General features: G+C 31.2%; 3 protein-coding genes across 4 annotated transcripts; 1 reads left to right on the top strand and 2 right to left on the bottom strand.

The window, feature by feature from the left end:
* Nucleotides 1-78: 78 nt before the first annotated feature.
* Nucleotides 79-3121, bottom strand: LOC141534620 (uncharacterized). Its single transcript, XM_074254066.1, has 3 exons — nucleotides 1938-3121; nucleotides 1364-1528; nucleotides 79-1297 (listed from the first exon to the last, which is right to left on the bottom strand). Exons 1-3 carry the CDS (start codon nucleotides 2072-2074, stop codon nucleotides 229-231), a joined length of 1371 nt encoding a protein of 456 aa, XP_074110167.1. The 5' UTR covers nucleotides 2075-3121; the 3' UTR covers nucleotides 79-228.
* Nucleotides 3122-4835: 1714 nt separating this feature from the next.
* Nucleotides 4836-23753, top strand: Drep4 (DNA fragmentation factor-related protein 4). Of its 2 annotated transcripts, none has more exons than XM_074254065.1 (6): nucleotides 4836-5305; nucleotides 21520-21621; nucleotides 22113-22245; nucleotides 22556-22767; nucleotides 22852-23441; nucleotides 23529-23753. In XM_074254065.1, the coding sequence occupies exons 1-6, from the start codon at nucleotides 5252-5254 to the stop codon at nucleotides 23713-23715; spliced, it is 1278 nt and encodes a 425-aa protein (XP_074110166.1). In that variant the 5' UTR covers nucleotides 4836-5251; the 3' UTR covers nucleotides 23716-23753. The 2 variants fall into 2 exon arrangements, with proteins under 2 accessions (XP_074110166.1, XP_074110164.1); XM_074254063.1 differs by lacking the exon at nucleotides 4836-5305 and adding an exon at nucleotides 21190-21413.
* Nucleotides 6507-15495, bottom strand: LOC141535108 (uncharacterized). The gene is made up of 4 exons (XM_074254901.1): nucleotides 15103-15495; nucleotides 14608-14716; nucleotides 13433-13661; nucleotides 6507-7411 (listed from the first exon to the last, which is right to left on the bottom strand). The coding sequence occupies exons 1-4, from the start codon at nucleotides 15231-15233 to the stop codon at nucleotides 6507-6509; spliced, it is 1374 nt and encodes a 457-aa protein (XP_074111002.1). The 5' UTR covers nucleotides 15234-15495.
* Nucleotides 23754-24248: the final 495 nt, after the last annotated feature.

Genomic DNA, 24248 nt, shown 5'->3' with positions numbered 1-24248 from the left:
ATAAAAATCCATAAAATAAATATAATTTTGATGAGTAATAAGATATTTTTATATCTTATTTTTCAACATCTTCTTTATTAGAAATAATTGGAGGCTGTAAATTAACCAAAACACAACAAATGTGCAAAATATCGTCTATGCAATGAAACAAGTGCTGAGGAATTTTATGCAATATTTGATAAGTCCGTAATCGTTGCATGATTCTTTCAACGTGAATCCTAACTCTTGCTACACTGTATGTTTGTTGAGTTTCTTCGGTTGAAAATTCATTTTTTTCTCAAGGAAAGGCGGCATAACCATTTGTACTTTTTTACCGCTTGCGTCAATCACTGTTTTTATTTCTGGAAAACCTTTGTCAGCCAAAACAATGTCACCATCTTCTAATAGATCTAACAGCCCAGACTCTATTGTAAGTTGAGAATCCGATTTCCGTCCTCCAGCTACGTCAGATCTTAAGGAAATAAAACCTCCAGGTGTTATTCCAATAAGAACTTTGGCTGTGAAGTTCTTTTTGTATTGGGAGTATGTAAAAACACGATTGTCGACACTTTTAGGGATATCAATTCGAAATTCTGTACAATCAATTATAACTCTGGTGTTACTGTAATCAGGTAGAAAGCAGTCAGGCATAGTTTCTTGTACAGCGTCAATATCTGGCCAAAATACTAAATTTCTAGTTGCACTAGCTAGTAGTTGCAAAGTTTCATAAAAAATTGTAGAAATTGTTGTTCTGTGAACACTGAACAGTACACCAAGTGCTGAAAATGTCAATCCAGTTTTCATTTTCATTAAAAAAATTAATAGTCGATCTTTTTTCGATACTATGTACTTTTTTTGCGTAGACATTCTTGTCAACAAGAAATCAAAATTTTCGAATGATACCCCTGCCAGATCAATGATTTCTTGATCCTTTGTCACCGATATGAATCCATTAAAATGTTTACTATCTGCTTGACTTTCTTTATCAACAAAGGTTTTTTCAGGAGCACCACATTCTTTATCAACAAATTTTTTATTACCAATATGAATTTTTATCGACCTAGTATCTTTAACAATTTCTGTCTGAGTTTCAGCATGACAACATAAATCGTCTTTGACATAACGATTGCAAGTAAACATTTGAGAATTGATATCAGAGTTCGAATAATAAAAATCAATTTGACACTCTTGGTCTATTTTTGAAGACACTACTGGAGGATTTTCAGTCATCACTTCTACCGATTCTATAACATTGGACTCAGCATTTGATGTTGAAGGTAATTTTGCTTTCATTCGCCGATTCATTACGCGTTTATATCTGAAAATATGAAATTATCATTGCTAAGTCGTTCAAATTGATCAAGTTTTACCAAATAATTTTTACCTGTTTAACGCAGAGGATTCATTTACTTTTGAACACTTGTAAATTGAAGGAAATATAGTTGGAATGTAGCCAGGACTTAGCTCCTCTTCTGATTTTCTGCCTCCAATAAAATGATCACTACAAATACAATCGTATGGCTTGGGAACCCACTGTGATCCATCAGCGCTAAAAATCACGTGTTTATAAAATGTTAGAACAGTATGTTAATCTTTTTTTTTAATTTAAATTTAAGCATTTATTATAAATTAGATTTTTTTCATCACAGAATCCTAACAAAATTATTAACTTTTATTAAACTTAAAAATTTTGAAAAGGTTTTCAATACTATAATGCTAAAGTTAGCTGACGTTAATTTTTTGATTTTTTGTTTTATTAAATTAGAATTAAAAAAATTTTTTTAATTTCACTTAGAATTTTTCAAGTTTTTACAAATTAATTTTTTTTTTTAAATTTTTCGTAATAATTTTTTCGATAAAAATAATTATAAAAATTTTTAGATGTCGGCTAACTTAATTTTTATTTAAATTTTCCGAATTATTGTTATTGATAAAATTAAGGTTATGGTAGTACTTACTTCAGCCTTTTAACTGCAGCTATCCACTGATTCCGTTGATTTCTTTTCCACTGAGCAGTCGGAAATTTATAAAACTTGCACTCACTTTTTCTGCTGGTATTTTTACAATTTACGACACAACAACTCTGGTGTCTCATTTTTTTAATTTATTTAAATTAAAACAAAATAAATACTCTCACGTGTACTTGCTTACAATTTTAGTAATAATAGCCTCCCGTAACGCCAAAAGTAACCACTGCGAACGCTTCAGTCGATTTCATTTCCCCTACCATGGCTTCACTCACAGCGAATAGGTTTTAATTGGTATTCTGTCAGGTTGACGAGGTAAATTGATATTCCGTCAGGTTGACGAGGTAAATTATGTTATTTGGTATTCCGTCAGGTTGACGAGGTAATTTTGGTATTTTATCGTATTCCGTCAGGTTGACGAGGAAATTTAGATATTTTAAGGTATTCCATCGGAGTAACGAGGTTTAGAAAATTGGAGAATTAGTTGTAAGAATATTTGGCAAGGGCCAGCGTAGGTGAGAGGTTGTCACGATTAAATTAATTTGGCAAGGGCCAGCGTAGGTGAGAGGTTTTCACGATTAAGTTAGTTTGTAAGTCAATTTTGGAGATTTGTTAAATTTAATTTTTGAATTGAATAAATAATTTTCTTTTTATTAATAATTTTCTCAGTATTATTTACAGCCCTCTCGAACTTCTCACGACCCTGTCTTTCCCCTCTCATGCTTCCCCGGTTTCTGGGACATCGTGTCTAAAATCCCAGTGGCGCCCTTTCTAAGGAGGAAAGGGGTGACCAACTGGACCTGAGCGAAACACCCTGGTTATAAGGTTATTCTATCAAGATTACGCATTGGGCATACTAAAATAACACATTCCTACCTAATTAGCAAAGAACCCAAAAAAGCCTGCGACTTCTGTAATATGGAACTATCAGTTAAGCATATATTATCTGAATGCCAAAGCCTCGCCATCTTTAGAAACAAAACCCAGCTCCCGAACAACATCAAGGACTGCCTCAATTCGACAAGTGAATGTTAATCGTACTTTAATGTTTCTCAAAGATACCAAGTTAATTAAAGAAATATAAAAGTCTAATTGTTTATCCTAATTCTTTATGATTATGTTTTGAAATTTTTCATACTGTTTAACTGCTTATCATACGTAATTGGTTAAAGTGGTCGTCAATGACCTTGTAGTTACAAGGCGACCTTAACTAAATGAATTGAAAAAAAAAAAAAATTATTTGTTGCAAAAAATTTTTCATTACTTACTATTATATTTTAAATTATGTGACTAAAAACTCAGCTCAATCTTTTAATCGTGATTTCTGATTTCTGTTTTGAAAGTAGGGTGGATACAAGAATAGACATACCGATTGAACTTGACAATATAGGTCGCAGAATTTTTCGCTGGTAAGAACGAGATTATCGAGTTAGTTACCATGAACTTTCGAACAATTTATCATTCGTATACCCTGCTAGCCACCTTACCTATAACTTACTGTCAATCTACGTCCGCACTTTGAAGCAAACTTGACGGAAAGAGTTGGCAAAGCGAGCGATTACCTATTAGTTATTTATAACTTACTCTGCAAATAGACGTCAAAACTTGCTGTACAAGTATTTCCTTCAAATTGTAGTAAAGTTGAAAGGAAATTTAACTACAAGTTTGATTGTTAACTTGTATTCAAGTTGCGGCCGTAGATTTCTGTCAATTTGCTTACAACTGTTGTTGAGTGAAGAATTACCGCCAACTTGATGTATAACTTAACCGTAACTACTGGGAGTCAACACTTACTGAGAAAGCGCTGGCTATCAGGGTAGATCGCTCTTTGACTAGTGTTGTTTCGACTAGATTTCATTAATAAATTTTCGCCTTTTTCCTTTATTTTTTTGTCTATAATTAATTTTAAATATTATTAATTTCGAATAGTTTTAATTTCGGATATTTATGACCTTGTAGATTTTGTATTTTCGAATGAAAATAATTTGAGTGGAGTTTCTGGCATCCTTATTTTGGTAGCCCTATTTGCATACATGAAGTTCGTGCTCCTTATCTACCCTGATAGCCAGCGCTTTCTCAGTAAGTAGTTGGCTTCTAGCAGTTACGGTTAACTTGACATCGAGTTAGCGGTAATTTTTTACATGACAACAGTTGTAAGCAAATTGACGGAAATCTACGGCCGAAACTTGAATACAAGTTAACAATCAAACTTGTAGTTAAATTTCCGTTCAACTTTATTACAATTTGACAGAAATACTTGTACAGCAAGTCTTGACGTCTGTTTGCAGAGTAAGTTATAGGTAACTAATAGTTAATCGCTTGCTTTACCAACTCTTTCCGTCAAGTTAGCTTCAAATTGCGGACGTAGTTTGACAGTAAGTTACAGGTAAGGTGGCTATCACCCTGATAGCCACCTTACCTATAACTTACTGTCAATCTACGTCCGCAATTTGAAGCAAACTTGACGGAAAGAGTTGGCAAAGCGAGCGATTACCTATTAGTTACCTATAACTTACTCTGCAAATAGACGTCAAAACTTGCTGTACAAGTATTTCCTTCAAATTGTAGTAAAGTTGAAAGGAAATTTAACTACAAGTTTGATTGTTAACTTGTATTCAAGTTGCGGCCGTAGATTTCTGTCAATTTGCTTACAACTGTTGTTGAGTGAAGAATTACCGCCAACTTGATGTATAACTTAACCGTAACTGCTGGAAGTCAACACTTACTGAGAAAGCGCTGGCTATCAGGGCAGGGTAGTCTCCATGTTTAAGATCTTGGGACCTTATTTACCTTCGACAAATTCTACTATCATCAACAGAGAATATGATGACGACAAAGTGACGAATATTTTTATAGATGGCGCCAAATGACCAGCCATCCAAGGTGTATCCAGAGAATTACTCTCTGGATGCAAATACATATCAACATCAACTAAAGTGCTTACTACTATCATGGAGCGTATCGTTATATCTTTTCTTTATGAATAGTGTTTATCTTTATTCTTTATTAATATCAAAAATAAAATCGAATAAAGATTCATTGTCTATGAGTTTTCAACACTATATATTTTGAGTGACTAAGTGATACAATTGATAACTTTCTATTTTATAAATTAATTTTTTAGGATGTTTATTTTGGTTACTGTGAATTAACTTTCAATGTTCAAGTCGAGTGTTAGATTCATAACTTGTTTGTGTTTAGTTAACGAAAATAACAAATATATATGCAAACAGTCATATATTAACTTATATCAAACAATCAATTGAAAATTGTGAGCTATGTCAAATGAATAAAAAAATAAAATTATGTCATTTACAAATTTTATTGCTCAATTTACGAGCTCCAAAGTCAAGCATGAGGTGATTAATATTATTAAATTATCATAATATTGTTGAGTGTGAGAATTGGTCCGATTCCGTGCGGGCACGGGTGGGCACGGGGGCACGGGAAATGGTCATTTTACCACGCTTTTGCGCATGCGCACGGGTAAATTACCAAATGACCGGATTATGACCGCACCCGTGCTCCCTCGCTAAAAAAGATTACTTACGCATGTGCGCGGTTGATTTTCAACTGAGCGAAATATTTAAACTTTAATATATATTTTTTCCAATTAATTTTATTAATAATTATCAATGAAATAATTTTTTCTTCTTACAGCAACCCATCAAATCTTTATAATCTAATTTTTTTTAATATAATTAAACTTAAAGCTACATTTAATTACACATACAGATATTTGAACTCTGTAAATGATCTAACTATATAATTAAACAATAGAATCTTTAATAAAAACTTTTTTTTTTATATTGAAATAACTTTAATTAATAAAAGTAAGGTATTTTATATAATGACACTGAAGTTATACATTCGTTACGGTAAAGTTGAGTACTATAATATAAATTAACATAAAATATAAAATAATCAATTTCAATTATTACTTGTTTTTTTTTTTTTAAAACTCATTGTGGTCTTCATAGATCCACTTGGCCGACCAATTAATTTAATTTTAGTCGGGGTTTTAATTTTACTTAAATCTTTTTCCGAGCATTCATTAAAACTCTCATTGTAATTATTTTCAATCGATAAGTTATGCAAACTTGTTTCTAATTCCTTGAAATAATCTACCTCCAATATTTTAATTTTCGAATTATTAGAAAATTTGTCAATTAGCTCGTCAATAATTTCAATCTTTCTATCAAACTCACGACCACAGGATAAACTGACAATGTTAACTAACTTGGACACTTTAACTAGTACTATTCTTCTTTTGTCACTCACAGATCGAGGTTGTTTTTATTGAGTTGTTGAACTGCTACCGAAAACTTACTTTTTCAATTCCATTACTGGCTGAAAGGGAACACGAAGTAGTTGCGTTAAGTAGATGGTCTTTGCTCCAACGTTCATCAAATAAGCATTTATCAAATAAAGATAACTTAAAATATGATCTTGCAGCAAATACATGTCGACAAGGTAACTTTAGAGAGATATTGATTTTACATTGACATGTCGTTGTTGATACTGTTAAATTATTAATATGACATGTTTTTGAAATTTCATTTATGTATGTAAAAAGAATTTTTCACTCATTTTTAATTCAATCAAAACTTTGTCTGTAGCATATTTTGTTAATGAATCTATATATTTTTGGCCATCATCATTAATATCAAACGGTACATTTGGTTTTCTTATAAATTGATTCGCAGTTCTAAGATGACTCTCAGTTTTATGAGAGTCATACCACTCAAATAAATCTTTTACGGATGTTATCAATGGTGAATTTTTTTCCATAACCAATTTAATTTTTGCATTAACCGACTCCAGTCGGTTATTTGTTTCATTACCGAAACTATTTTGAAGCAAACAATATCTAGGCCAATCATAGCGAATGTTATGCCAGTTCCTGTCGAAGTAGCTTATCAACTTATCTGAACATGTCATATTAAGCTCCAAGTAAAGATTATTATAGTTCTTTTCCGACGTAGCCCTGAGTAATTGAGTGAGAATATTTAACGCTTCGTCTTTTTCTTTTGCTTTCAATTGCATTTCAGGGTTATTGACAGTTCTTTCAAAAATTCTTAAAGCATGAAATGCACAAATATAAGTTGGTACACCGGGGAACAATTCTTTTAGAACATCACGCTCTTTCAAATCTTTGTCGGTCATAAAAGATTTAATTTTGTGATACGATTCTTTATTGTCTGTTTTGAATTTTGTTAACATCCACTCTAAAACGTCGCGTTCTTCTGTTGATAAAAACCCAATTCCGACCACTTGCCCACGTCCATTTCCGTCTTCAACTAGTAATATCATTAAAGTCATCTCATTATTGGTCAGTTTATATGTTCCATCCATAAAAACTATTTCTGGCCACATTTCGAAGTCATTTCTCATTTTTTTTGTCGTAAAATAGATTCCTTTACAAGAGGATGTTTTCACATCGTTATAGATATGAACATCAGCATCTAAAAATTAGAAAAAAAAAAAAACGTTAAAAAATTATTGGAAAATTTTATGTAACTAGATAGCATAGGAAAGATATTTCTTTGAACTCGGAGAGCTCAAAATAACACATAAACTGTATTTTTGAGCTTGAAGAGCTCAAAAACGTCATAAGTGCAATTTTAAGCGCCTAAGTATTGTATTAGCGGGAAGTTGCAGAGATGGCCTTCAGGGTCAACCGTTTTGCTAATTTTTTTTTATTGTCAATACGACCATTTTTCACCGAAGTACAGTTTGTCAGTAATCTCCGAAAATTGTTATGCCTTTAATTTTTTCCATTAAAGTATATAAATTCATATATTTTTAAATAAATTGTAACGGGGGAGGTTATCCTCCGTTCAGTTGGTCACCCCTTTCCTCTTAAAAAGGGCACCACTAGGATTTTAGACATGGTGTCCTAGAAACCGGGGAAGCATGAGACGGGAAAGGTCGGGTCGTGAGAAGTTTAGGCAGCTACAAATTAATGCTGAGAAAAATTAATAACAATAAATTAAAATTATTTATTCAAATTCAATAATTCAACTTTAACAAATTTTATCACAAATATTCTTTTTAAAACTTAATTGTGAGAACCTCTCACCTACACAGGCACTTGCCAAAGTATTCTTAAAAATCTATTATTAAAATTCCTTAATTATCTAATCATAGACCATCACGCATCTATACTAAATTCCTCAATTTCTTAATCATAGACCATTACGCATCTATGTTAAGCTACTAAATTACTTAAACCTCGTCAACCTGACGGAATACCATATAATACCACAAATTTTACCTCGTCAACCTGACGGATTACCATATAATACCATAATTTTTACCTCGTCAACCTGACAGATTACTATACACCATATAACTGCAATTAAAACCTTATTCCCGACTACGCCCCCGACTCCCCGAGAAAAAATGTTTATATATAACTATATATAATTGTATATAATCATATATGATTATATATGGAATCACATGTATAATTATGTACAATTATATATAATCATACATGATTATATATGGAATTGTATATAAGGTTATATATAATCATATATAATTATATATGACTATATATGAAGCAATATACAGCCATGCAGAATTATATATAGTTCCATACACAATTATATATAAGTATATATAATTATATATAATCATGCATGATTATATGAAATTGTATATGAGATCATATATAATTATATATAATTATATATGCTTATATATAATAAACATATATAAATATATATATATATATAATTATATATAAATTTTTTTCTTGGGTCGGGCGTCTACGCAGCGGTTTTCTAACTTATTCCGTTGTACCCCCGACTCGGGCGCCGATACAACGTTTTCTAAATGATTATACTCATACACTCTCGCTTAATTCCACATAAGACGCTAACTTAATTCACAATTTTACAAATTACTAAAATCCTCCGAATTACTCATCAACTCAATTCCCAGAAATTCCATATTATCACAATTCACAAAATTTAATGTCTGGCACTTTTCCAATACAAAATACCGTACTTCTAAATCAGTTTAATACTCAAATTATTAACTTAATTCATTTATTAATTTACTTAACTAAATTTATCAATCAATTTCTTCTACTAAACTCACTAATTAATTTCATTTCTAAATTTCTACTAAATAATCTTTAACAAAATTCACTAAATAATTTTCTTAACAAAGTTCATTAATCATTTTCTAAATTCAATAAATTTATCAATTAAATCCATTCACAAAATTCATTAACTAAATTAATTAAATTCAGCCCACCGGCCTAAATTTAATTTTACAAAATTCCAAATACCAATTACTGCAGCTTAATACGTCTTATTAAATTTTCAAACTACACAATTTTCCAGAAAGATCTACACAATCCAATTTGCACAATTACTTTTACTATTTCAAATTTTAACATGATAATTTTAACTAAATTAAATTAATTATGCCAAAAGACCTCTAATAAGTTCCTAATAAATTTACTGCCAGTATAATATTAATAAATTAACTAAATTGATTTTCATAAATATAAGACCAGTAATAACTAACAAAATGATCTTGACAAATCATGTACGTATAAACACACCTACACTGATAAAAAAATTGACTTGACTCAAGAGCCAAACTCTTGAACCAAGAATATCATTTTGAAGAAAATGATTTTCTTGAGTAAAGAGAATAAATTCTTGAGTTAAGAAATTATTCTTGGTCTAAGAAAATTTTCTTGAGTCAAGAATTTATTCTCTTGACTCAAGAAAATTATTTTCTTCAAAATGAAATTCTTGGTTCAAGAGTTTGGCTCTTGAGTCAAATCAATTTTTTTATCAGTGTACTAATATAAAATTTACGCCTGAGACAGTAGTGAAAAATTTATTAAAATCATTCCAGCCTCTCAATTCACAAAATTAAGTATTAGCCTAAAACAATTGTAAAATACCTGAGACTCGATTACTGTTGTTATTCAACGATGACTGATACTCCGGTCCGACCTGGCGGGATCAGCAACTTGGCGGTTCGTCGTCTCGAACCAGGGTACGGGCCTCTGGTCAGGGCTTGTCCAATTCCAAACGCCACGATAAATTACTCGGTAGTTGCTTCTCTATTCTTGACGACTAAAACTGCACTGTACTGAATTAAACTGGTCCCAACAAGGGTCACTGTTTCAAAAGCAAAAGGCCACTGGCTTCCAGAAGGGAAAAAGCCTCGTTCTTACTCTTGCCGGCTCTTATATAACCCCTGAACTCAGGCTCTCGAACTTTCTTATTGTTCCACCCCGCTTTATTTTCCGGGGACAGTAGTAGGGACTTACGATTTACACGCCCGATGACAAATCGAAACTCTTGTCAAAAATAGAAAGGTAAGGGCGTGTAAATCGTAAGTCCCTACTACTGTCCCCGGAAAATAAAGCGGGGTGGAACAATAAGAAAGTTCGAGAGCCTGAGTTCAGGGGTTATATAAGAGCCGGCAAGAGTAAGAACGAGGCTTTTTCCCTTCTGGAAGCCAGTGGCCTTTTGCTTTTGAAACAGTGACCCTTGTTGGGATCAGTTTAATTCAGTACAGTGCAGTTTTAGTCGTCAAGAATAGAGAAGCAACTACCGAGTAATTTATCGTGGCGTTTGGAATTGGACAAGCCCTGACCAGAGGCCCGTACCCTGGTTCGAGACGACGAACCGCCAAGTTGCTGATCCCGCCAGGTCGGACCGGAGTATCAGTCATCGTTGAATAACAACAGTAATCGAGTCTCAGGTATTTTTCAATTGTTTTAGGCCAATACTTAATTTTGTGAATTGAGAGGCTGGAATGATTTTAATAAAATTTTCACTACTGTCTCAGGCGTAAATTTTATATTAGTAGGTGCGTTTATACGTACATTAATTGCCAAGGTAATTTCATTAGTTATTACTGGTCTTATATTGATGAAAATCAATTTAGTTAATTTATCAATATTATATTGGCAGTAAATTTATTAGGAATTTGTTAGAGGTCTTTTGGAATAATTAATTTAATTTAGTCAAAATTGTCATGTTAAAATTTGAAATAGTAAAAGTAATTGTGTAATTTGGATAGTGTAGATCCTTCTGGGAAATTATGTAGTTTGAAAATTTATAAGACGTGTTGAGTTGTAGTAATTGGTATTTGTAATTTTGTAAAATTAAATTTAGGCTGGTGGGCTGAATTTAATTAATTTAGTTAATAAATTTTGTGAATTAATTTAATTGATAAATTTATTAAAATTACAAAATGATTAATGAACTTTGTTAGGAATATCATTTAGTGAATTAGTTAGTAGAAATTTAGAAATGAAATTAATTAGTGAATTTAGTAGAAGAAATTTGATTGATAAATTTAGTTAAGTAAATTGATAAATGAATTTAGTTAAGAATTTGAGTATTAAGGTGATTTAGAGAATCGGTATTTTGTATTGAATAAGTGATAGATATAAAATTTAGTGAATCAAAATTCTAGGAATTGAGTTAATTAGTAATTCGGAGAATTTAGTAATTTGTAAAAGTGTGAATTAAGTTAGCGTCTTAGGTGGAATTAAATGAGAGTGTAGGAGTACAGTACTGTCTAGGTATTCATGGTATCCTCCTCTGTTTCCTAGGCAGTTACTTAGAAACGTTGTATAGGCGCCCGAGTCGGGGGTATAACGGAATAAGTTAGAAAACCGCTGCGTAGACGCCCGAGTCGGGGGCGTAGTCGGGAATAAGGTTTTAATTGTAGTTATAAGGTAATTTTGGGTATTCCGTCAGGTTGACGAGGTAATTTATGGTATTTCGGTATTCCGTCAGGTTGACGAGGTTTAAGTAATTTAGTAGTTTAATATAGATGCGTAATGATCTATGATTATGTTATGTCCAAGGGCGTTTAAGTGGTAGCGTAAACGGTGGAGGTTTGGACTAACGGCTTAAAGAATACGCAATGGAGTTTTTAATTCCGTTGTTTTAATTATTTATGTGGGACGTTTTCGACGGACGAATTTACCACGCCTTCGTTTGAGACAGATTACGGATTTTTATTGAGAAAAGATGTACTTACTCTTTGCAGGATTTTTCATTATTACCGGATCCGTGATTCCGGGGCTGCTGTTAGCGCCTTTTCCTGGGTTGGGCCCTCTGATCGGTCCTTGCGGCGGATAGAGTAGGATGGATTGGGCTGCTTATTTTTACGAAAGGAATTGATTCGAACAAATTTCACTTCACTTGACATTTATTTTTATAGACACTAAAACTTTTACACTTTAACAAATATGAATTTTAACGTAATTTAATTAAATGAATTTTATTAATTTGATTGAGCTAACGTCCTCCAGTCCCCCGTAGGGTAAAGTGCGCAAAACTAGCTTTTAAGAAATTTTGAATAACTTAATGACCGGATTCTCGCCTAAGTGCAGAGCAAATTAGAACTTGGAGATTCCGGTTCTTTAGGATTTATTTACTGGCCGAATTCTCGCCTAAGTGCAGGGCAAATTAGAACTTTAAGAATACGGCTCTCTAAGATACTTAAAATTAGTACGTGGCCTGCCGGTTAAACCGCGTCCAAACTTCTTTTAAGTGCAGTGCAAATTAAAGCAAAGGACTCTACAAGGCACGGGCCCGTCAATTAAACGCGGAAGTCGAATTAATTAACAAAAGACCGGGAGCGGTCTCCGTTTCTCGTTTTTAAATGCTCGCGGTGCTGAGTTTGCAGGAGTCCCCGCTATTCAACCAGCAGTCACGTAGCTTCTATTTTATTGTGGCTTTCGCGCATGGAGAAGTCTTCCATCTGCGCGGCTGATTTAAATTTAAAAAGAAAAAATTTGCGGGTGGACATAACAATTAAATAATTGAAGAGGTTAATATAGATGCGTAATGGTCTATGATTAATTAATTGAGGAATTTAGGATAGATGCGTAAGGGTCTATGGCTAAATAATTAAGAAGTTTTAATGATAGATTTGTAAGAATATGTTGGCAAGCGTCTGCGTAGGTGAGAGGTTCTTACAATTAAGTTTTAAAAGAAATATTTGTGATAAAATTTGTTTAAGTTGAATTATTGAATTTGAATAAATAATTTTAATTCTTTAATTCTTTGTTATTAATTTTTCTTAGTATTATTGTGTAGCCGCCTAAACTTCTCACGACCCGACCTTTCCCGTCTCATGCTTCCCCGGTTTCTGAGACACCGTGTCTAAAATCCCAGTGGCGCCCTTTTTAAGAAGAAAGGGGTGACCAACTGAACGGAGGATAACCTCCCCCGTTAAAATTTTCTTAAAACTTTATTAAAAGAAAGTACTACACCCATGATTCATTAGTTATTAGTAAATATAGTACATTAATCATTACTGAAGTACAAAGATATCACAAGTATTAGAAATATGAAGCAAGATCCATCCCAAAATAAAATCCACTTCGTTTTATATAACTAGTTACTCTAATCAAGCGTAAGCGCAAGGTATACTCTACTGACGCTTAAAAATCAAATTTTTGTTATAATTGTACATATACTTACGATAAGTGTTTCGAAGTAACTCAACTACTGATAGTAGATCATTTTCTGCTGAGTTTGTAATCTTGCTTTTCAGTTTATGTAATTTGCTCAGAGAAAAAACTTTATCGTACTCTTCTAGAATCATATTTTGGATTTTTTTTTTATTAGCACCTAACTTTAATGCTTTGCCAACAACAATCTCTTGTTCCTCCGTGAGCCGGCAGTTTTCCGGAATACATTTATAAAATCTCTTAAAACATTATTTTAATACGTATTTTTAAACATAAAATATTCAAATTATATACTTTGTACAATTAATATACTTAATTTTTTTTTTTTTAACAAATAATTGTAGTCAATTGAGATCGTAAGCACTTTCGCTTATGACAATTGAAATGATACGATTATAAATAATTTGTTCGTAAGTCAAATTAATTAAAAAGTTTTTTTGAAAATTTTTGATTTGTTAATTTTTAAAGAAATATATCGCGTTCCAGATGCCATAAGAGCGTATACCAGCAAAAGGTCCCGGTGAAAAGCCAGAAGGGCGTATAAAAAATTTTTTTTCGGGAATCAACGTAGTTTTGTCCGAAATGTGCAGAAATGCAAAAGAAAAATTAATACGCCCTTATGGCTCCCGGGACCCATCTTGGATGCCATAAGGGCGTATAATAAAAATTCTGTTTTTTTTTCTAAGTCCAAGAAAATTTTTAGTTAGGAGAAAAAAATTTTTTTGCATTTCTGCACGTTTCATTCAAAAATACGTCGATTCCCAAAAAGAAATTTTTTTATATGCCCTTATGGCTCCCATGACCCACCTCGGATGCCATAAAGGCGTATAAAAAAAATTTTTTTTTTGGAATCAACGTACTTTTGTATGAAACGTGGAAAAATGCAAAAAAAAAAATTTTTCAAACTAAAAATTTTCTTGGACTTAGAAAAAATAATAGAATTTTTATTATACGCCTTTATGGCATCCGAGGTGGGTCCTGGGAGCCACAAGGGCGTATCAAAAAAATTTTTTCTTGGGAATCGACGTACTTTTGTATGAAACGTCGAGAAATACAAAAAAAAAAATTTTCTTCTAACTAAAAATTTTTTTGGGACAGAAAAAATGAGAGAATTTTTATTATACGCCCTTATGGCATTTGTAACGCGATATAAATTAATTGATAATTTTCGATAAAGTTACTTACTGCAGATTGTTCATGATATCTGTGTTCTAAGTCCAACGATGTTATTTCAAAATATTCAAAGTTCTGAAGTACAATGGTAATAAAGGATGGACAGTTCATTTTACAAGTGCTACAAAAAAATTTATAATTTACAAAAAAAATATATTCAGCGTAAATAATGATAGTAAAAGTAGTAAACGTACTAATGTATATTTGAGGAATTGAGTTTCAAAAAGATATCTTTTGATTTTTTCTTACTAGAAACAGAAAAGTGAAGATTTTTAATATATTTTTATTTTATTAATTTTTTTGAATGTAAATGCATAGTATTCTCAGTTATACAACTGAAATATTTAATTTTCTTAAAAAAACTTCATAATTCTTAGAGTAATTAATACTTTAAATTTAAAAAGTACCCTTTTGATATTCAGGTCCTCACTTCAAAACCAGTTTTTTAATACACTTTTTGAAATTATTGGTACTTAATGAAGAAATTGTGAATATATTTGCAATTACCTCGTTTGATTTTTTGTTGCTTTGGACAGACGACCTCGTCCAAACTTACATGCAAATTTTATATTAGAATAAATGAAAGTATTTACAATAGTTTTGTCCAAACTCAATTTTATCCAATTTGTGGCCATCATACTTTATAAAGACAAGTTTGTTTCTTTCCTTATATTTTGTAAAAATATCATCCCAAGCTCGATAACTTTCAAATCTTTGTCCAACAAAAAATTCTTTTCCTTGTTCCATCTGAATTAATTAAAAAATAGGAATGTAGTAATAGCGAATATACATAATAAATTTATTTAAAGTTACGTTATAACTTAAAACTTTATAACCTATGTTAAGAAGAAACATTTTTATATGGTTATAATATAAAAATTTGTTTACTTACGGTTTAAATTATATCACTTTTGTAATATGTCGGCATATAATGTTACTTTTTCGAAATAACGTTTATAAAATTTTTTTTTTTATGGATGGAAGTCACCAATATCTTATCTGTATATATATTTATATAAATATGCTCGTATGTATAGTCTCAGATGTGATTACACTATTTCAAATGATCCATTATTAATTGTAATTTAACTTATTGCGTTTCCGTGCAGTACTACCATCTTTATTTATCTTTTGCTCCTATGATAACAACAATAGCGATATATATAATAATGTATCATTTGTGTAATATATATATTATTGCCCATAGTAGTCAGAATAAATACGCTGGAAATCTACTTTATCAATCATCAATAAAATATATTGAACACAAAAATTATGTTTAAAAACCCTATCTAGTTAGTTACTTTTTTTCGTATTAGTTAGACTTATAGTTTTTTATTTATATCGCCCAGAAGCTTCCATTATCTTATTGCGTCGTAACCTTGAATCTTATTTAATTATAAAATATTATTTATTTGTAAAAGTTAGTATAAAAATTAGTATTATCAGCATGGTTTCAAATACGGACGTATTTAGAATATTTGAATTATTTGATGATTATCAGAAAATTGAAGAGAGACTTAAATTATACACGGAATCCACAAAATTTAAGTTTTCGACGGGAAACAGTAAAACTCTGGCAGGAATAAAAATCTTCCTGAAAATTATAAATCTAAGCTGATTTACGATGAAAAATATTTTAAATGTAATGTTAATCCTAAGCCATCAACGCTAAAAAATTTTCTGAAAAAAATCCTGGGTATGCATTAATTTTGTTACAATCAACTTATTCAATTAACCAATTAAATTACTTGAAACTTAAATTGTCATTTATAGCGTGAAGGTTGATCGTTGTCCAGCGCTTATTGTTTTTAGGACCACACCAAGCAAACAACATTTGAAAATAACGCAATTGAAACTCGAGCACGACCATGATCCATCTGCTGTAAGTTGTTTACAAATTTAATTGTTTAATTTTATATCAAATGTTATTTTCACTAATGCTATATAAGTAAATAATTTAATATTATAATGAATATTTTTATAGCCACCAAGACTGGAAGAGTATAAAAAGCAAGTTGCTGAAGGAAAAAATATTCAAGAAAATGACATTGTAGTAAGTATATGGGCTCTACAATTTAGCCAGTAAATTTTTAATTTTATAGATAATTACTTTTGCTAGTTAATTGATAAGTAGCCCCGTAGCTAGATAAAAACTACGTGAAAAAGTTGATTTCAGCGTTCTTGAACTCTAGTTAATTGAAGTTATTCGATATCAGTTTCGCCGTCCATTTGCCTGTCTTGAAGATTCTTCACCTACCTTGCCATTCTTCAACAGTTTAAAGTTTTAAATCATTAAAATATAATTGAAACCGATTTAAAATAATTAAGAGTTTCTTATCATTTTTCTAATTATTTTGAATCATTTGTTAAAATTAAAATATCATTTGAAATTGTTTGAAATCATGGAAAAATTTTAAGAAATTTCATATAATTATGGTTTCAAATAAAAAAGAATTTTGATAAGAAAAAATTACTAACTTTTTCGTAAGCTTTCGTAAGTCATGTACATTGATCGAGGAATCGTTACATAATAAAAAAAAATTTTAATGGAATTCCATAAGATTTCATAAAATTGTATTAAAATTCTTCTCTGTTCAGTAAATTTCATCTTATACCCGAACTTAAATTCTTTATAATTGTATTAAATTTTACAAAAAGGTTGAGCTTCATAAAATGTTAATAATAATAATTATTATTATTATTATTATTAATCAATATTGTTAGAAATCATTGTTAGTGGAGATTCCGAAGCAGTTTACTAATTATTATTATTATTATTATTATTATTATTATTATTATTATTATTATTATTATTATTATTATTATTATTATTTTGTTATTAAATGCTCAGGGGGGTTATCCCCGGAGTCCGATTCTCCGAGGGCCCAGCCTGAGCTCCGTCCGTTACTGCTGGACCACTCCGCACAACAAGGCGGTTAGTGATCACAGCAGGCCAAAGTCATTTCCCTTAAGAGACGGAGAGAACCAAGTAAAACAGCCTTCTGCATCCTAACTGCCAAGAACTCAGCTTTTGATGAGCAAGCTGGAACTTTGGCAAGTGAGGATACAAAAGACTGCTTCATCCCTCCTAGGACGCCAACAATCAGGACGACAAGCTTGACACGGTAACCTGGGTAAAGTTTACCAATTTCAAACAGGAGATCCTGATATATTTGTCTTTTGTGCTCTTCTTTGGCTGAGATGTTGTATTCAGCCGGGGCCGAGAACTCAATGACATAAATGTCATGAGTGGCCTTGTCGAAGAGCACAATATCAGGTTTGTTGTGATCTATCCGCCGGGTTGTTGCAAATGGCATGTTCCAATAAATTTTGCAACTGTCATTCTCAACAACCTGGGGAATATCTCCTGGCAAATAAGGCAGCACTGGTGTCACGTCAATACCGTAGCAATGACGAAGATAGTAGTACAGTACTCTCAGGGCAGCATTGTGACGCTGGATATATGCACCTCTCGCCAGCACTGGACATGCCGACAAAAGGTGCATAAGCGTCTCCGGATGTTGTCTACACCTCCTACAGGACGTGTCCGGAAGCTGCACCTGGAGCACCTTGCTACGGTACTCAAGAGTGTTAATGACACCATCTTGGCAGGCAAATATGAACCCTTCAGTCTCGGACATCAGGCCCGCTGACTTTAAGAAGGAAAACGTCAGCTGGATGGACAAGCCATGATCACGCACGTGTTTAAAGAACACGCTGTGCATGGACTTGTCCATCAGTTCGCCAAGGAGTAGTTTTTCCTCGGCGTTCCTGATGACGCTCTTAAATTCCTCCTTTCGGAGTTCCATAAGAGCGTTTATTTCTCCAAGACCAAGGGTTCTTGCCGCATATATTGCTGCCTTATACAAGAATGACCCCTTATGCGCATTTTCATGTTTATGTACAATTTGCATAAGAAAGTCATCCTCGTCTGCAGTGAAATTGACAACTTCGTGAGTTAAACCCAGGACCAAACGGTCGTGAAGCCGCTCCAAACTCTGCAAACCTCTCCCACCGATGGACCGGGAGAGGTATAATAATAATAATAATTATTATTATTATTATTATTATTATTATTATTATTATTAATACAAGTATAAATAAAAAAATTAAGTAACAAATTGGACGTCTATCAGAAGTCTTGTGAAGAGACAGTACCAGCTAATATTTAAGCTATGTTTTCAAATCTTTGGTTGCAATTTTCATTAGATCATTACCTATACTCATTAGTGATAACCATTTTTATTATTTCTTTAATTCATAATAATTTTTAATCCGGACTGAATCATTTTAATTGATTACAGATTATAGAAATTCATCGATTATTATATCGCGTTACAGATGCCATAAGGGCGTATAAAAATTGATACGCCCTTATGGCTCCCGGGACCCACCTCGGATGCCATAAGGGCGTATAATAAAAATTCTCTTATTTTTCTAAGTCCAAGGAAATTTTTAGTTAGGAGAAAATTTTTTTGCATTTTTCCACGTTTCATACAAAAGTGCGTCGGTTTCCAAAAAAATTTTTTTATACGCCCTTATGGCATCCGAGGTGGGTCCCGGAGCCATAAGGGCGTATGAATTTTTTTGCAGTTCTGCACATTTCGGACGAAACTACGTTGATTCCCGAAAAAAAAATTTTTATACGCCCTTCTGGCTTTTCACCGGGACCTTTTGCTGGTATACGCCCTTATGGCATCTGGAAAGTGATATTATTGAAAATTATTCGACATAGTTAAAATTTTAAATCATTATTAATCATTCTATATTTTGCTAATTTCTCACTATTTGAAATGATTAATGATGATTACTTGTGAAATTTTCAAAATGATTTACATGATTTAGTATGTTTAAGAATAATTAAAAAATTAATCATTTTGTATAATCAGGAATATTAATATAAATTTAAATAAAATTAGTTTTTGTGTTATTTTTACGATATTTTTCAAGTTAACTTATTAGACTGCCATTTAATAACAAATTTAACATAACTTGCCAGTTGAGCGAGCAAAACAACTATCTTCTTATAAATATAGAACTATAGTATATTTATATTAATATTTATATTATTTTTTAGAACACTGAATCACCTACTATTACTACAACTGCTGCTACTACTTCTAGTACTACTTCTACTACTACTACAACTGAATTTACTTCTTCTGTGACCGATTCATCGAACGAGCAGGTTAAATCATCTACGTACCAAGATTCATCAAATGTAAGTATAATGAATCTATGTTTATTTATGAATAAATAGTTAAAAAAAAACTATTATTCTTGAAGAAAAGTTTTAGATAAAAATATTTAATAATGTTACTTTATCTAATCATAATTAAATAGGGTGAAGCGTCTTCCGATCAATCACATATCATCGACGTTCCTACTGTCATCAATGAAGATTTTGACTATATATTGTCAAAATTAGATATTAATTTTTCCTCTTCACGGAACAAAGAAGAACTCGAAAATAAAATAACTCGCATTAAAAAATTGGTGCAACTTTATGATTCAAATAGTGATGAGTTAAAAATTCAATCAGAAGATAACTGCACTTCTGCTTCACTATCCACGATTGGGTCATTATCAATCCACTTAAGTAGGGCTCGAGGACGTGCTAAAGGTAAAAAAATCGCTTCCTCGGTCAACCTACTAATGAACTGAATGATAATCCTAATTCTTTTGAGCTTTTATCAGAGCCTCAAAAAAAATATTTACATTAAAATTGATTTTATCTGATGAAGATAAAGTTCTAAGAATTATAAAATATAAAATTAAAATAAGTATAGAGAATCTAAAACATTTAAGCTTGAAAAGTATTCCCGATGCTCTGGCTAGCGACAGTATTGAAATTAAAATTATTATAAGAATATTTTGAGCGCGATGCATTTGTTTACTTGGATGAATTAATCATTAGCAAAAAAGAAGTGATTATTGGACATGCAAAATTTGTAAAATGGAATTGAGTACTAGTGATAGCGTTGAATGCGATAAGTGCTTATTTTGGAGCCATTTTTCATGCGTTGGCTTAGTTCAAGAGCCAGAAAGTTATTGGTCTTGTCCGAAAGGTTGTTAATTTATATTATAGTACTCAACTTTACCGTAACGGATGTATAACTTCAGTGTCATTATATACAATACCTTACTTTTATTAATTAAAGTTATTTCAATATAAAAAAAAAAAGTTTTTATTAAAGATTCTATTGTTTAATTATATAGTTAGATCATTTACAGAGTTCAAATATCTGTATGTGTAATTAAATGTAGCTTTAAGTTTAATTATATTAAAAAAAATTAGATTATAAAGATTTGATGGGTTGCTGTAAGAAGAAAAAATTATTTCATTGATAATTATTAATAAAATTAATTGGAAAAAATATATATTAAAGTTTAAATATTTCGCTCAGTTGAAAATCAACCGCGCACATGCGTAAGTAATCTTTTTTAGCGAGGGAGCACGGGTGCGGTCATAATCCGGTCATTTGGTAATTTACCCGTGCGCATGCGCAAAAGCGTGGTAAAATGACCATTTCCCGTGCCCCCGTGCCCACCCGTGCCCGTACGGAATCGGACCAATTCTCACACTCAATGTTGTTTTACTTTGATAATCGAATTCAACTAAAATATTTTCAATGAAATTGCTCTTGTTTGTTGTGTTTTGTGATAGTTTCTTCAATAAAAGTCTAAATCGAAAATCTTTAAAAATTTATATTATTTTTTTTTTTGTACGAATTAACATAAAAAATATATCATTTCTTGAAATATTTATTTATTTGAGATGTTTTTATGCTCTAACATTATTGGACGAAACAAAGGTTCTGAGTGTATATAAGCACAGCTATTACGCTCGTTAGATAGGTTTTTTCTAATTATTTTAAAAATTTTATAATGTTAAAAGTATATTTGTATAAATAATTTCAGCTCAAAGGATTCAAGATAACAGATGTAAATAGAACTCGAAAAGTTGGGATCGCTTCGCGTAGTCTTCAAGAATTAAAACAAAAAGCATGTTTAAAATTCAACGTAAGCAGTCAAACATATTGTATTTCATCGCTTGTTCATAGTGAATAATGGAGACTAATAACATTCATTCACTCTATTCATTTGATACTGAGTGACTATTTTCCACGATATTCAGAAAAAATTTCATGTTTCATCTAGTTTAAAATATTCTGACACTAATTATGATGTAAGTGTTATCCAATTATCATTAACAATATAATTTTAAAAAATAGATAGCTCTCCAGCAAAAGTAAAGTTATTCGATAATACTTACGTAGTTTATAATTAATTCACTCTTTCTTTAGAGTATAATCTCATTTTAAACCACACTATCTATTATTTATCAAATTAAAAATAATGTTAGTCCGTGGATTCAAAATTAATTTAAGCATTAATTATTTATTTTTATATCACCTACATTGAAAATTTTAAATTTCACTGCCTTCCTTCCTAACCAAAATCAATTAATTAAAATTTAATTTAGATTATTATTGTTACAAATTGTTACATAGGTAACCAATGACATTGCAGAGATCAATATATACCTTTTAGATGGTTCTTTAATTGATGATAATGAGTATTTCCATACCTTAGAATCTCAAACAACTTTGATCCTTCAGAAACCTGGTGAAAAATTGTTTTCAGGTAAGCAATCGAATAATCAAATGAATTAATGAAAAATTTAATTAAAAAACTAAAAGTATCCTTTAACAAGTAATAAATGAAAAAGGAAACTGATAATTGGTTAACTATCAACTACTGAAATGACAGAGAAGTTTAATTCTACCGAAAAATATCTTGTAAATTTTTACAGAACACATCAAAATAAAAAACAAATCCACACATAGAAACTCATAGATTGCATATATGAATTTGTCACTTTATTTCCAATAAAGATAAATTTCATAATATTTGTTAGAATATATTAACAATTTTTTATATTTATTTATTACAGATGCAGACTTACTGTATGAAATACTGAAAAAAGTTAACATCGATCACCTCACAGCAGGTGAACAAGCTTATAAATTTTTACTAGAAAATCTGAAAAAAAAAGTTGCAATTTTGAACAGCGTACTAAATACCGATGATTCGAAGACTGCTTTTAGTAAAAGAGAAGATCATCCAGAGTGGTTTAAAGGTTTGGAAAGTAATGTCTTGACTAAGGTATATATGATAACATCGATTCTTTCATGATAATTGAAAGTAAAAGTACCTGGTTTTTAGGTTGATTCGATTCTTTTGTTTCAGGAAGCATACATGCATCGTCGATGTCAGGACAGAATACGTGGGTATTTATATAAAGCAATTGAACAAATTAAAGCATCTAATACGTGGTTAACTAACCATGAAGCGAGAGTACGACTCTATGATGTGATTAATTATTTTAAATTACAACTCAAAGAAGATCATTACTTTGGATACTACTTCGATCGAAGTCGTGCTTATAAAAAAAAAGTGAATCACTTACTAGATATAACGGATGGAGCTTATAACGAATGTTACAGCCATTGTCCTTGCCAAATTGAACTGTTCAAAAAAGGACAAAAAATTGATCAAGAAATAGACGCTCTTGAAGATGAAATTGATGCTAAAAAAGTATCTCTTGATAATCAGCGTGGAGTGAAGAAAATAACTATTGAAAATAAGAAAATTCCATCATATAAAATATTTTCTCGGAAAGGAAGTGAGGAATATGCACTTTGCGATGGGAGTGGAGAATTCAAATGTCAGGGCGTTTGGAATGCGACCAACTGTGCTTATGGAGAAAAGCATAAAATTAATCCATATAGATCGTATGAAGAACTTGTTCTTTTTTCAACTTGGAATTTAGATCATAAGTCAGTACTATACACATTACGATGTTTAATGGTTATTTATATTTTGAATGATAATTATGATTTAACAATGCAAAATAATTGTTACAGAATTGAAAGATCACGTACTCTGGTGCCGCAGTTAATTAAGTTATCTGAAGAAGATTTAATTAAAAGTGATGATATCTATGAATGTTACAGTAATTTATTTACAATCAAAAATTTAAACCTTGTACATATTATATGTCACGACAAAGGATCTCATATGAACAATTTTCGCGGTTCAGATTTAAAATAAATCACAACTTTGTTTGGATATTTTAGTTTTGAACTAGACTTATGTTGTTTATCAATTCATTTAACTGATTTGACTAGAAAAAGATTTATAAATGGGGCATTCCACGCCAAATCAGATGGTTTGAAAAATTTTAATTTTTGATTTCCTCACTTGCACGTCTCAACGCGAAGCGTGAGTAGTGCTTTACTCCTACTCTCTCAAGGTCAAGCAATTATCTCCGTTTAAATTGCTTTTATTCGAACTTTTTTGCACTTTGAGTTATAAATGAGTTAACTATAAATGAGATAACAACTATCAACAATAACACTTTCTTATGACAGTAGATACGTTAAAAAACATTTTTTTTTTATAGAGTTAAAAAAAAATGTTTTGAAAAAATATTTTGATGGACGTCGGATTGTCTGTATGCGCGGATGATGTAGGTGGCCACGATAACGCCCAAAAAACTTCACTTTTTAAGTCCATTTTTTTATAATTCGCTCCAGTATGATTTTAAGTAATAGCTTATTTGAAATTACCGACTAATTCAATGT

This window comes from Cotesia typhae, unplaced genomic scaffold (assembly GCF_013202065.1).
Source record: "Cotesia typhae breed Kobodo isofemale line unplaced genomic scaffold, CoteBio_Ctyphae scaffold_13, whole genome shotgun sequence".
NCBI lineage: Eukaryota > Metazoa > Arthropoda > Insecta > Hymenoptera > Braconidae > Cotesia > Cotesia typhae.
This window is presented reverse-complemented; position numbering and strand designations above follow the sequence as displayed.